This window comes from Homalodisca vitripennis, chromosome 5 (genome assembly GCF_021130785.1).
Source record: "Homalodisca vitripennis isolate AUS2020 chromosome 5, UT_GWSS_2.1, whole genome shotgun sequence".
Classification (NCBI taxonomy): domain Eukaryota; kingdom Metazoa; phylum Arthropoda; class Insecta; order Hemiptera; family Cicadellidae; genus Homalodisca; species Homalodisca vitripennis.
The window spans coordinates 95800663-95816844 of NC_060211.1; the positions used below are offsets into that span (position 1 = coordinate 95800663).

At 32.1% G+C, this 16182-nt stretch overlaps 1 protein-coding gene across 2 annotated transcripts in view; it reads left to right on the top strand.

Moving 5' to 3' along the window:
* LOC124362550 (polyamine-transporting ATPase 13A3-like) overlaps window positions 1-16182 on the top strand; it is a 79987-nt gene that overhangs the window by 39442 nt on the left and 24363 nt on the right. For both annotated transcript variants that reach the window (XM_046817165.1, XM_046817166.1), the window contains exons 7-12: window positions 3548-3752; window positions 6674-6887; window positions 9017-9321; window positions 11979-12179; window positions 13343-13528; window positions 14889-14999. In XM_046817165.1, the coding sequence (XP_046673121.1) occupies window positions 3548-3752; window positions 6674-6887; window positions 9017-9321; window positions 11979-12179; window positions 13343-13528; window positions 14889-14999 (1222 nt within the window). The remainder of the gene's footprint in view (window positions 1-3547; window positions 3753-6673; window positions 6888-9016; window positions 9322-11978; window positions 12180-13342; window positions 13529-14888; window positions 15000-16182) is intronic.

Genomic DNA, 16182 nt, shown 5'->3' on the forward strand with positions numbered 1-16182 from the left:
CCTCTAACCTGACTTTTAAGTTTATTCCTCTCACCTTTGTTTTTCTCAGCTTGTTCGTTTAATTTCAAGTCTGACCCCCCCCCCTCCTCAAGTTCTTTTAAGTCTTTATTTAAAGTATTTAAGTCTTTATTTATCTCTACTCTCATAACCTCCGTTGTCTCTACTATTTTATTGTTTAACTCACCTCTCATCTGTTTCCATGTCTCGTTTTAACAGTTCATTACTTCTTTGAATTTCCTTTTTTAGTTCCTCATTATTCTGATCTATTTTATAATTCAGATCCCTTAATCCCTCATTATTTTAATCCATCTTTTCATTAATTTTATCTATCTTTTCATTCAAGTCCTTCCTTAACCCTTCAACGCGTTTTTTTGCCGTACTAGGTACGTCATGACACTTTTACTTGAGATCGCGTTTTGCCGTACTGAGTACGTCATGTAGTAGTCGGTTATTTTTTGTAGCTGTAACAGACGACTATCGAATGTATTTCAATGAAAAATGTTACCAATCGAAAGGAGAAGATTCCAAACTTTCGATTAATTGAGTCGATATCTCGAAAAATCGATCTTTAGAAAAAATATCTGAGAAATCAGCTGTATTCAAGACGCCGTCATTGCCGTGCAGCCGATCGTTTTGTCAGCTTACGTTTGTTGTTGTTTACAGTCATTGTTAGTATGATGGTTATGTTCAAACTGACATATTTTTGTGTGTGTTTTACGTTTCCTTTGTTTAGTTATTATTATTAGTTTTAACAAGCTAACTATATTGTTTTGAAGAAGGAAATCCCGTTTTGACAGGAACAATTTGTTGTTGTGTTTTATAAACATGAGTTGGGGGATGGTTTGTTAGGTTAGCTAGCTTTTAGGGAAATTAACCTAAAGTAGGTTAATTTTGTTTAATTTGGCTAATTTTAAACACTAACATCATAGAAGTATAATAAAATAATTATAAACTTGGGTAATTTGCTTATATTATTTATAAAAACACAAAATCTCTAAAAAAAACCGCCAGAAAAATCAACGCCAGGAGGGAGTATGACCATGAAAAAAAAAAATAATGCGTTGAAGGGTTAATTCCTCATTATTTTTCTTTAACTCCTCATTATTTTTATCCATCTTTTCATTATTTTTATCTTATCTTTTCATTCAGACTATTCATCATAGTCCTCATGAATGCAATAAGAACCTTCATCCCTATCAACTCCTACTGGACTACTGACTCTGCTAACCTCATTCTCTAATGAATTTCTTCTGTCATCTCTTGTCAACACCTCCTGTTCTACTGTATTAGGGGGATGACCAACCTAAAAACCCTGTATCTCCTGAGCTATGAAGATCTATTTCTATTGATCTAAATATTGGTGTGGGCCCTTCATTATTTTGTTCGCCTTCCATTTTGTAGCCTATGTTTAATTTGAAAATTTAATTTAGGCCTTATTTTTGTTGTTTTTAGCCTACCAGGAAAATTTTACCAATTTATATTATAACTAGGTTGTTCAAAGTTATCAAACTTATAGACTAATAATAATTTGTCCATACTTCTTCTAGACACTACACCTGAAAAATACATTTTTCAATTATAAAAACAGTAATTTTCACTTAGTCTAAAAATATGCTACCACTAACCTACTTAAATTAGTTGTGGATCGAGCCCTCCAGTTGGTGCGCCATTTGATGTAAGCCAAATTTTGATGAGATGTCAATTTTGATGAGGACCCCCCCTCGTTTGCTGCGCCTATTGATGTAGGTCAAATTTGATGCGAGTGTAAATTTGATGAGAGTCCCAGGTTATAACACCAATGTGCCTATTTGCACTCCCACGTTGGTCACTCCCACGTTGGTTACGATAATTTGGTTGAAAGTCAGTTCTTCAATTTAGATTATTCAATCCACCATGTAGTTGTACGCGCCTTGTCACCAGTGGCACGTTGTTATACCATGTTGTTCATAGTATCATGTGTAATCGGTCGCCATCTTAATGCTAGCTGTATTTTCCTCGTATTACTCAAAAATTATTAGATTTGAATGTCTCTGGTTATCACCAGAGACAAGTCCTGTGTGTATGTCAGGGTTCCAAAATATATTAGTATAAGTAATAAAAAAAAAACAAAATTTAACATCACTCCACACTTTTTGTAAAAGGGATATTTAAAGAAAGTCAAAGCAAGTGACCACGAGATTAGTTTATTAAATGTCACACTCTCAACAATATATTATAAACTCACTCTCACCTTGCAGTGCTTTGATAATTTTAAAAGTCTAAACAATCCCCCAATCCTTGATTAAATTTCAATATACTATACAACAGATCATTACTTTCCCAGGAGAACTAACACAACCTTCCTTGCTTCGGAGTCTGATGGTAGAAGAACGAATCGAATTCCCGTATAATACGACGGATACTGATTCAAAAAACAACTCATCACTTCTCTCGTTCAAATCAGCATCTTCACGAATAACGAATAAAATTTAATTTATTTCTTATAATTGTCGAAATTTAACGTTTACTATAATTTATCATTTAAGTATTTCTTTATTAATTGTTTAAATTTTTCAAAAGCTTATTTAAATTAATTTTTAGCAACATGTGCTTTATGACGTCATAAATTTACAAGTCATTCATAACCACAATTGGCTCTTATGCGTAATTCTTATTAATGTTTTTGTAAAACTCACGAATTTTAAAAACACAATTCTTTTGGTTTAATCAAATTCTTTTCATTTTAATTAATAAATTTTTGGTTTTGTTTTTCATTTTAATAAATGTCTTCGTTATTAAATAAATCAATCAATTTTCCGACAACATGGACACTGATTCACAGTCAGTCTGCCGATTCATTGACGTCACAGTCTGCCAATTCCCCGCGAATATTCAAATGTCGTAATTTGACCTGTTACAGATTGTTTTTGTTCAGCTTTTATTATTAGTCCCTAAGATTGCCATGCAATTGCGGCATCTATTGAAAACATCGTAGACATGCCGCAAAACTGACATTGTTGTGATGTCGGATGCTGTCTGACATAAAGTGGAACAGTGAAGTTACAATGTCTGATAAGGTTTGCCATATGAGTTGTAAGGGTATTTCTGTCATAAATAGCACTACCATATTATTATTGGAATATTATTATTATTTTTGAATACAGAGTTAATATAATGTATTATTTACAAATATACTGCAGTGAAAAAGTGTACAGTATTTGGTGTATTGGACACTGTATAAGTGCACAGTTACCCTCACAGCTATTGTGTAATATACAGAATAGTGTATCACCTGATAATGCATCACCAGGTACGAAGATGGGATCCAATATTGCAGAGAAAACTTTTAATGCATGTGTATTGTGAACGAGTAAATAGTCAAGAATTGGGATTCTCACACTACTAATGTAAGCACACCCCATTCTATCCAAATATCATTCAGTTTGAATATTTCTAAACAAACTCCCTTCTTTAAATTGTTTGGATTTTCCAATATTGTGTTTGAATAATCATCATAATTGTATATTTATGTGTATTTTAAGTGAAAACTGTGATGCCTCTGTTCCAGGCGTTTGGTTTATGGAAAGAATGAGATAATTGTTCCAATGAGAGGTGTAATAGCACTCCTCTTCTTGGAAGTTTTGAATCCATTTTACGTCTTCCAGTTCTTTTCCTTTGCGCTTTGGTTTGCTGATGACTATGTTTACTACGCTGTTGCTATCCTCATCATGTCCGCTGTCAGCATTGTCATGACTGTCATACAGACACGAAATGTAAGTGTTATTGAGAATATTTTTAGTTTTACTTGTACAATTTTAGTGTTTTTCTTATATAGAATATAATATGATATTGATAGTTTTTTATATCATATTATCTAACACTGATAAAGATAATAGCCATTAATTAAAAAAAATATTGTATGTTTTTTAATGTAATTTTATGAGGTTTAAAATGGAGTATCAAATTGTTGTGGCTCCAAGATATGGTCATCAGTATGTGAACTGAAGCTTCTTTTATTTAATAATATGCGAAGTTGAACATATCATTTTTTTCTATTCAAACAGTTCTTATTTACAAAATAAATAACTTGAAAGAAATAATAAATGTTGACAGAAATATTGTAAAACATTCCTCATCTTTTTTGAAGATTTTTGTGGGATATTATGTTAAATTAAGCTTTAATAATTAATTAATTGACTTAATGCATTATATTCTGCCAATATATACACAGTAGTTTACTTTCCCCAATAATTTGGTTATATACTGATCAACATGTTTACTGTTGCATGATTTCTAGATAATAAATATTTTTTAATTTTGTTAACTTATCAAAACTAGTAATGACACAAGTGGGAACAAGTTAGTACAAGGTTTCACAATTAGATTTTTAAATAGAGGGTAAAGTAGAATAGAATTGAATAGAATAGAAACATTTTTTATTTCCAAAACTGTATACACCAAGATATTAGATTTATTTACAGTTGATAAATAATACATTACCCTTTTACTATACTTACTAAGTGGCGATAAAATAAAACAATTTAATTTTAAGTACAGTAGTTGGATAAATATTATTTATATAATTTAAGTATGAGTTATTAAACTATATATTACAGATTAACATATATTCTACAATGGAAATTAGCTTACATGGGCAAGCAGCCTGTTATTTTTTAGTTTTATTGGCTGAATATTTAGTGAATCCCCTTCTGCTAGTTACTGACGAACGCTATCCAATTCTGTTTGTCTGTACATGAGTTTATCATATGACATTTTCAGTAACATGTAAACACATGTGATAAAGTTACTTTGTTAGGTTTAATACAAAGTTTGAACATTTTAACCCTTTTAACCCCGACGTCCGTACTATACGGACGTCGTAAAAATGGCGTCAACTCCCGACGTCCGTATAGTGTGGACGTGCACTTTTTATTACTTTACTGGCCACCTATTTCACCAAATGCTTTGAAATTTCACAGACTTGTGCACAAAGATATTTTGCATCGAAATATATTAGTTTGTAATGGTTTGACTTCGTATTTTGTCAGTCTGTGACTGAGCAATTGCAGTTCGTCTCGACTGACTGCTCACGCTTGTTGCAGACAGCTGTATATCACGTGGTTGTGAATATTCCGTTTTCTTCACAGTTTTAGGTTAAAGCAGTATAAAGTACGGCAGTTAAAGTTTAGTTTATTATTTGTTTTATTTCAAAATGAGTAAAAGACATCGTTCAAAGTCTCCCGTAAGTGAAAATACAATAATTAGTAACCTAGTTGCAAATGGTGTGGATGTGATTAGTGACGACGATTTGAGTGATGGATATCTTGAAAATTTACATTTTGTAGTGATGTAAATATTGTTTTAAAACTTTTTTAAAATTTAAATTATGAACAGTTTTAGTTATTTTGTCAGAAATAACTTTGGTTTTATGTTTATTTTAAGTACTGTGAATTTCAAAGGTCTTGTTACATTGCCTTGCCCAGAAATGGCAAAAAGAAAAATTTACACGGCTTTACAAAAATTGATGTTACTCCACTTGTAAATAAGGTAGGCCTATAATTTTTGTTTCCTTTTATTAAGGATTAAATATATCATAAAGTAAATGGGTATTTTTGTGTCAAATATTTTTTTATCTATATGGTTTCCATGATCAAACTTGAAATTGTTTCATTTTTATTTATTTTTTATATATGTATATGCATTTAAAAAAATTACTTTCAAAATAATAAATTTTATTTGTATATTTCTGTAAGCTACATGTATAAAGAAGTAAAACAAAAAAAGAATTACCTAAATATCTTAAAAAATAACTGAGTTATGAATTTTTTACAAAACCCTTACATTTTGTCTGAAAATGGCTTGGGATTTCTGGCACATCACTTAATTTAATGGCCGGGGTTAAAAGGGTTAACTTAACCAGCTATGTAATTTTTTATTGCCCTTTTCCTGTTTTATGTTGACTGGAATTACTGATGAAAAAGAGGACGGACGAATTGTAGATGTTATGTATGGTAGTTCAAAAAATGTATTAACCCTGGAATTGGAGGTAAAATTCCCCTCAGTGGCAAAGTGTGTTTTGTACTTTGGACTTGCCTTATATTTATTTTATTATCATATGTATGATATACTATAAAATTATATTACATTACATACCATTTTACTCGAAAATGTTCAAGGAATATTTTTTCTAATAAGTATACATCTATTTTAAATGTAGTCACCATTTTCTTACAAACATAAAAACATATGATTCTAAAGTTTTCTTTTATTTGTACAAAAGTTATAATTGGTTATATGAAAAGAACAACATATGCTAAATATAGGGCATTTGCTTTTGAGTAAAAACAAAAAAAATAAAAGGCTGAAAATCTTTTTTACATATTATGGTTACATAAAAGAAAAACATAGGTGCAGATGATAAAATCACAACTTAGCAAAAAGGTTAAAGTAAATAATGTTCACTTTTTCAGTATTTCAGAAATAAAGTATTTCAGTCTGGTAACTATAAAAAAAAATCATTTCACCTTTAGCTTATAAGAGTACAAAAAAGTTATAAAATTATATAAAAATACAAGTTCTCGAATATCACTCGAGAGCAATAATGAAAATTACGATTCATTGTTGCAATAAACTATAATAATTCACCAAAACTAGTTATAACAGGTATAGTGAGATATGGTAATAATTGTTACAGAACCAGATAAAGCTGCACAGTACGATCCACTCTAGTGATGTGGTGTCAGTGCTGCAAGCGGTGGGAGACTGCAAGGAGCCGCGGGTAGTCACGATACCCACGGAACAGCTGGTCCCAGGAGATCTCATGTTGGTGCCCACACATGGCTGCATCATGCACTGTGATGCTGTGTTGTTGGCTGGCAACTGTATTGTCAACGAGAGTATGTTGACAGGTCAGTTCTTGTTTTTACTAGCTTTCATCAAATTTCAGAAATAAATAGTTATTATTGCAGTGTAGATATGAAGGTTTGATATGGAATCACAATCTGGTATGTGTGAGATGCCACACCCACAATGTTTGTATATGGGAAATTCTGAATTAATCTTATCAGCCAGAAAATTTATCACAAAGATCAATTAGTCACTTATCGCTCATAGGTGAGCATCACCTTTTTATTGTCAGTGACTAATGGGATGGCTGACTTATACCTTTGGATCATCCGGTTATGAGAAAATATCTGCTAACAATAGCTTGTTTCTACAAACTGATTTCATTCCCTTCATAAATATTTATATTGTGGGATTGGACAACCCCGTGATATACTGGCTTACCCCCCCCCTATACAGATGAAAAACAATGGTTGCAATAAAAATATGTTGTTAAACCAGTAATGGGCACAATAATATCCTGAATTAACAGGAATTAACAGTATTTTTATTCGTCTCCAACTTGGATGACTTTAGGAATACAATGAGCTTCCTAAGAGGTGATTCTGAGAAGTCGTAGCAATTTAAAATTACCAAGCTTCTTCTGTTATGGCTGGGTAGCCCTGTGGTAAGTGTTATTATTAATAGCTCTGTATTGGAATCTAGAAAGGCATACATGGAAATTCTTATTAATGCCAAATGGTTTATTTGGCAGACATGATTGGTAGTATGGACTGAAATGTGTTGTTTATGTATTGGCCTGCCGATCTGTAACAATAACATCTTTCCCATCACAATCTTTTTCCCTTCTGCTCTGATTTTACATAGCAGGGATTGAATTTTATATTCAATGGATGATATCCCATAAGGGCGAGATACTTTGCTTAGGTTTTCTAATCACAAATCAAACAATCAACTTCTCCATTAACTTTCAAGACACAAGATTCTGTGGTTGGACTGGCTTCATGATGAAAATGGTTGCATTGCATTCTGTTTGAGTGGAAGGAGATTTCAATAATCTCTTAGTTCATCCCCTGCATCAGTAGGAGATGTAGCCACCTCAAGATTAACACTGGAGTGCTCACATAAACTTATTAGAACTTTGCTACTTGTGTGACTATTATTGTAGTACATTTTTATTTATTAAAAAAAATAATATAATAAAAATAATAAAAAATAATATTGATTAACTGATCATTTTGTACTGTGGATAGAGGTTCTTAAATAATAATAATACATGATTTGCCACAAAATAACTTTTTATTTTTGAAGAAATAAATGTAAAGGTTCTTATAAAAAATAAGTACATGTATAAGCATGTTTTGCAAAAAAATTCTTTAAACAGTGTTATGATGTTTAAAATTTTATCTTGAATATTATAGTAAACATAAAAAATAGTTCCATTGAAAAAACACCTTACAGTGACATTGAAAGCAATATTTGTAGTATGAACATGAAAAAATCTTTGGGAGTTTCTGTTTTGACAGTCATTGCAAATCATCTGTTGATGCTCTGGACAGACAGACCCACTTACTTTAGCTTTAGTACTTTTTCCAAGTGCTTTGCTTCTCTTTTTTCCATGTAGATAGCATCTACCAACTGTCTTTTGTTTAGCTGGTGGGAGTTGAGGATTTTCAGTAATACCAATTAAAACTGTCCCACGGTGTTGAATTTCTCTTGGGATAGTCTGAAGATTGATATGCTTACACTGAATCAAGTGAAAAGAGCTGCAGTATTGAGAATTGTTAATACTTCGATACATCTGAATCAGAATCGATCCATCCCTAGGTAACGCCATACAAAGCCCTCTTTTTCACACCACATAGATTTTGTTTGATTTTTTTTCATACACTGTTTCTTTTTTATATGTTCTATTTACAAACCATGTTTGTATTGGATGATTTCAAGAGTAAATTATTTTTACAGGTATAAGGAGAAACTGATTTTATTTAAAATTTTACTAATTTTTAATAGCATTACAACATGACATATTTCTAATTTGAAATCAAAAAAACCAACTACACATAATAAAATTATACCAGAGTACAGCTCATATTGGAGTTAATTATTTCCAGATTGCAATTGTACATTTTTTAAACAGTGTTTGACAATAATGATCAGTCACCAACAATCATAGTTATTATTGTTCTTTTAGGGGAGAGTGTGCCTGTGACCAAAACTCCCCTGCCCAACTCTCCAGGGGTGAGGTATGATGACAAAGAGCATGCTAGACACACGCTGTTCTGTGGCACTCATGTGATACAGACACGATACTATGGCAAGGAACGGGTGTATGCTGTGGTCATCCGCACTGGCTTCTCGACAGCAAAAGGCAACCTTGTCAGGTCCATCCTCTACCCCACTCCTGTGGACTTCAAGTTTGAACAAGACTCGTACAAGTTTGTTCAGATGTTGGCTGGCATTGCTAGTGTTGGCTTCCTCTATACTGTTGTCACTAAGGTAGGTATTATTATCTCATTACTCTTTTCGCTTTGTCTGTCACTAAAATCTATCATTATAATGTCATTGGATGAAATAATTTTCATCTTATTAGAATTCATGTGAATTTTATTAGTATTGCCTGTGTAAAAAAAATAATATTCCCACCAGTAAACAAATAGCTGCCAGTGAACATTTAGTTTCAAAAAACTTAGTTTTTGTGAAAAATATTAAAGTGCATCATGTATAATTATCAGCAAGTAACAATTACATTCTATTTATTTTGTCAGGATGATGAAATAACTAAAAACTCAATTTTTACTGATATTTTAATGAATTTAAATGGACTACATAAACAGGTATTTTGTGGTTAAAACCCTCCATTTCTATTTTTAGGATGAGGCCTTTTGAAAAAAAATCATTCATCATTAGGTTACTCTACAAATAAAATATTACAATTTAATATTAAAAACCATTATAATTATTTTTCATTAGTTGGCTGAGCATTACAGCAAAGTCTATCTCTCATGGGGCTGGATACATTTAATTTCTTTCTGTCTGTCTGTCCGCACAATACCTCAAAAACGAACTGACCTGTAGACTTGCAAGTTTACATGGAGCCTCGTTTATGTATTAAAACACTGAGTTTGATGATGGTGCATGCCACTCCATGGTATTTTTCTGAGTGTTAACAAATATTTTTTCATTAGTCTTATGGTAACTATGATGGCAACGAGAAAAGAGCAGAATAATAAATTTGTAAAAAAGCTGATTACAGCACATGAGATTTTATTTGAAGTTTGTTTTTGATGATGGAAGGATTGTGAAAGAAACAGGGGTTTCCCGGACATTTGCCATTGTTCAGTGAAACAAAATATCTGTAACACTATGTTTCGAGATCTGCAATCTAAACTCTTCTTCAGGCCTTTTTTTATTATTACATTATTATATGATATTATATATATATATATATATATATATATATATATATATAATATATATATATATATATATATTAGCTGTTTCCCACGGCTTTGCACGCTTTTCGTAAGCTTTGTCCGTGTATGTGAACTTCTGGTTTAATTGAATTATATTTCCAACGCCGGTGTAGAGTTTGCGTTGTTGCCACGATCAAGAAAATCTATGTATGTTTATAGCCATTGTTAACGTACCTGTACTTTGTTATAAAGTGGTCTACTTTACACTCAAGCTTTAAGTTCAATTAGAAATGTATCTTAAAGACAAATATACATAATAACTTAGCGCCTTCAAATTGGTGGTGAGTTACATCAATGGGCTTAGCATATAAACCTTCTCCGTGGAAAAATACGTATACATACACATTTTTATAATGGTCGGTCTAATATTTTGCGATTCTATAAAGGACATACACAGAAACATTCATTTATATATATATATATATATATATATATATATATACATATATATATATATATATATATATATATAGATATATTATTACATGCCCATTCCTATCCCCCTTCCTTTTTATTTCCGCCATCTTGTTTCTTTCTGCCGTGACGATTGCCATTTGCTATTGTGCCATTTGACACACAACATGTAGGTTGTGATTCCTGACTTAAGCTTGCTAAAACGCTTTGGTATGATTTTTTATTTTAACCTAGTTTGTAATTATGTATTAGGTTAGTTATTTACCTGAAGAGATCAGATTTCAGATCTCGAAACGTAGTGTTACTGACTTTTTGTTTCACTGAACAATGGCAAATGTCTGGAAAAATCCTGTTTCCTTCACATGAGATTTTAACATGTGATATTTTAATATGTAGATTATTCATACAGTAAGAAGAAAAAATAGTCGAGTGAAAGTCAACGTTGAAGGTTGGTGACAAGATTTGATATCAGTGCATTCTTGTGTTGTAGTAGTATCCTACCAACTTCACCGAAACTTTTATTATTAAAACACTGCAATGAAACCTCAAAAATGTGAATGTATCATGTGGCAAAATATCTCAATATAGATCATCTGCAGAGTTTAAATTTTGCATGAAACTTTGTTTCTACGTAGACCAGAATGAGTTCTACCATGGTGCATGTCCAACCATGATATTTAGCAGAGCGTCATTGAAGGACCTAGCAGGCTGGCACAATTTCTTTCTTGTCTGCCATGGGATGTAAAAATTTCTTTTCTGTATGATGTATATATGTCCACCTAACCACAGGCATCTTGAGAATGAAATTATACGTTTGAAATTTTGCATGCAACCTTAGCGAAGCCTGTTACACGACGTATGGTTTGTGTGTGTGTGTGTGTGTGTGTGTGTGTGTGTGTGTGTGCGTGCGTGCGTGCGTGCGTGCGTGCGTGCGTGCGTACTCCTTCCTTGTAATGTTTAGATGTCTGTCATTAAGTGGACTCAGATTTCAAGCTATTTGATTTATTTCTTGTGTTAAAAATATATTTACACAACATGTACTAAGTGAATAAAGTTGGATATATAATTTAGAGATATATATAACACATTTGTAAGTTTGGAATTTAAAATTATGTCCTGAAGTTATGGTAAACACTTGAATAAACAGTGTTTTAAATTTAATATTCTTATTTTATCAAACAGATAATATAATTATTTTGAGATTTCCACATTTTAAAAGCTAAATACCCCTTAAATGAAATAAAAAATGCAAATTATTGTTATTAGGCGATGCGCGGAGTGCCTGCTAGAGACATTGCTCTAGAAGCTCTAGACCTGATAACGATAGTGGTCCCACCAGCCCTGCCTGCCGCTATGACTGTGGGTCGTATGTACGCTCAGTCACGTCTCAAACACAATCACATCTACTGCATCAGCCCCCGCACTATCAATGTGTCTGGTTCTATCAACTGTGTTTGCTTTGATAAGGTGAGTTAGGCTTCATTGTATAAAACATTTTTACATCAAGTTGAAAATATCTCACTATATCTGAATTTCAAAATTATAAACTATTTATTGTATTAGCCACAGTCTAACTGTTGCAACCATAGAAAATAAAAGAGAAAACTTAAAGTTAGGCTTACTTTATTTAAAAATAAACAAATTTGTCATAATGGTAAATCACACCATACAGTTTTTATGTACTATTTCTTTCTGAAAAACATAATATAGTTGAGTCTACTGAAGACTTTGAAGGTTAGTAAACAATAAATTAAGACCTGGCAGCGTAATAATGCAAATACATCATAAATCTTGTTGTGCTCAGACTAAAGTACAAACGCAGTTTTTTTTTCAATCTCCGATCTCACACCATGATGGCCAGACGCGTGGCATGCACACAGTGTGTGCAGTAGTCAGTTGTGCATCTACCCCACTACAACCATTTGCCACTGCCGAGTTCGAGAAGCTAGTTTGCACTGAGCTGCATTCACATAAACATAAACCAGGAATGTCAAAATCTACTCTTTATTCTATTGTTACAAAACATTAAGGCTACAAAAATTGTCCATTTTGGGTGCCAAAGATGTTGACTGACACCCATAAAACGGACCAAATGGCTATGGCTTTTACATTCTTTGAATTGAATTTGACATTCGATTGTCTTCAAACTTTTGATGTAATTCACACACATCATTCATGATGTTTTCTCCGTAAACATGGCACATTCTCTGATGGAGTTCTGCTGTACTATTCGGTTCTACTTGCAGGAAACGCTCATGCGCTCACCGCTGGCTTGCAACTTATCTGGCTGTCATGGCGTAAGATTGGAGGTTGAAAAAAGGCCCTCGTAATACCAGGGTTGGCTATATAATGATGTTAAAAGCTTCATATGGAATCGTAATATGAAGAACGTATGAATTGCATATGTTTACATACAAAATTTTGAAAATCAAACTTCAGACCAATGATTTTTTTTTACATTGTGAACTTAAAAATGAATTTTAATATTTGTAGACTGTTCTATGGATTGATTTTGTGGAAAAACCGTTTAGTTTATTGTTCTAGGACAATCTGTTATCGCACAATCGATTTGAGATGCTTTATGTTTGACACTCTGTGTATAGAAAATATTAACCATTGTAATGTTACAGACTGGCACTCTGACGGAGGATGGTCTGGACATGTGGGGTGTGATACCTGCAGAAAACAGTCACTTTAAAGTACCTGTAAAACAACTAGAACATATTAGACCTGGAAATTTACTTCATGCCATGGTGACTTGCCATTCTCTAACAATTATTGACAATAAGATTTCTGGCGACCCTCTAGACCTTAAGGTAAGATATATTGTTGATTATATTGATATTAGATATATATTGATTTACCTAAATTCAAAACTGCTATTTGATATATCATTCATTAATTACAATGATGCAAAAGAACATGTCGTAAAATTGGTATTAGAGATTTTGATATACAGCACTATGAAATTCATTGTTTAAAGCATGCAGTTACTTACAGTAAAACCTCTCTACCGATTGTATTAAATTGTAATTCTGGGGTAACTGGATTACCGGTGGAAGGAGTAGGCCCAGAAGAATGATAAGGACTGGACAGTACAAAAGAGGCTGCTATCGGCGAGGCGCGCATCGCAGATGGCAGTGTTTGATAACGAAATTGAGAGGTGGGGTGAGGTAGACTTGCTGTACCTCCCGTCTCAGTTGGTCAGAAGTTATAGTAATGAGTAGACTTTTAAAGTGCTTAGAGTTAAAATTTTTTGCTAATCGTCATCGAACCTGCGGGTAAATGAACCTTTTAACTGAGTCCAGTCAATATTCATTCTTAGTTATTTTGAATAATTTTGGGCAAAGAAATATTGTAAAAATTAAATTTAATGGGAATTTAAGAACTTGTCCTTTTGATCTGTGCAATATAAAACTTGTTGGTGCAGTGAGCACATGTATATAAAATGTTATGTAAAATTTGTAATAAGTGTAAATACTAAAATAGTTTTTTTTGGTTGTTACAGATGCTTTCAGCAATATTTTTAAATCTCTTACACTGAAGAATTTTTATAATAAAAAATTCTAACACTGAAAAGAAGTAATATTTAAAGTAAAGTAAAAAAATTAGTAACAAAATAAAATTGAATTTTAAAGAAAAATTAAAGTGAAGAATTAGAGTTTGAAAGTTTTTGAATTTTGAAAATTGAATAAAAGACAAGCTGTAAGAACTTTGTACATTTTTGGAGTGACGAATACATTACAAGTTTGAATTTAAAAGTCATCAAGAAGTTTTTATTTTAATTTTAATTTCAGTAATTATTTTTAAGAAGAAGTTTTATTTTAGTTTGAACTTTATTTATTTCAGAAGATTTTCGTTTTCCTTTTTTTGAACCTTCACAAACATTTAAATTTCAAAGCTAATCCCTCATGTGCCATTAAAACGGTACACCTCAACTGTTCAAAGCAGTGCGTTATTTTTGTGTTCGTTATGTAGCAAGAGTAGTAATTTTCACTGATCTTACTGTATCGATATGAAGTAGCTGCTTGTATGAAAGGTCAACACACAACTGGTGCAACTCATGTTGGATTTTCTTCCTCAATATTCCCATACTTTTTATAACAGTATCAATAGATACATTATAACTAAAGTGTTCTAACCTCTTTAGTCTAAAAGCTATAATACATGTTTTAGATGTTTGAATCAACTGGATGGATACTGGAAGAGCCAGATGTCAGTGATGATACAAAATTCGATTTGATATCACCTACAGTAGTTCGCTCACCTAAAATCTCATCAGGGGAGGTCAGTGCATTTTCTCCTATGGCTTTCTAAAAAGTTTAGGTATTAGAATGTAAGATATCTTCTCATTTTAACTCTTAAATTTATCAAAATAACTTTTGATAGAAATAAAGGGTTTATTTTTGTGAGGTTATAATATCATTATTACACTGGTTATATCATTAAAATATGGTTACATCCGGGAAGACTCAGACAGATGGAAATATATAAAGGTGTGTTCAAGAATCTAGAGATTGTAACAGTTGCAATTTACATCCAGGAGGTAGTATTGCATTTGGATGGCATAGAACTTCCCAGAAATAGAGATATACATCAATATCATATAAGACATGCTGGCCTCTACAACCTTCTAAATGACCATTTTCAACTGTATGAAAAGAAACCATTATACAGTAGACGGAAAATCTACAACCACCTGTGACCGCAGCTGCAGTCAAATACAGGAAAATAACTAAAGTCGGAACTGCAAGAATGGCTATGGACCCACTGTTTTTACTCACTGGATGTTTTTACAAAGAGCAACTTGATTCTTACTACATTTGATTCCTAATGTAAACAACAATTTTAAGTGTATTAACTGACACAATATGTAATCTTTAAGATTATATATATAAAGTGATTCCGATTCTAAATACAGTTTTTTGATACATCCATATAAAATATTGCCTTAGATGCAAACCCAACAAATGTTACATGATAGTAATCCCAAATAGATTTTTTATAAGGTAAATGTAAATTGATGTCTTGGCTCAAAAAGAAAAAATGTTGAATTCCAAAAATATAAAAGGTTTGGTAAAAATTGAGTAGCATTTTTTTGTAAAATATTTTTTGTAAATTTAATCATTCTTTCCAAATAGAGTAGAATTTAAGCTTTAACATTGATACATGTCATGTTATAAATGTTTGTTTTTTTCAACATGGCATACAACACAATACCAACTATTTTCTAGTAATAATTGTCATGTTTTAGTATAAAGTATAGTCACAATAATGCACAAAATACAAATCAGCAAGTAATTTTAGTTTATTGCAAAATGTAGTCTTTGTGCAACACACTACGTATCTTTTCAGTCAGTGTTTTCAGCCTGAGCAACAGCTGATAATGACAGTAACAATACTCATATGTTGGACTTCTGCATCATCTGGAGTCGAGGCCAATGATAGCAAGCAAAACTCATATACTTCA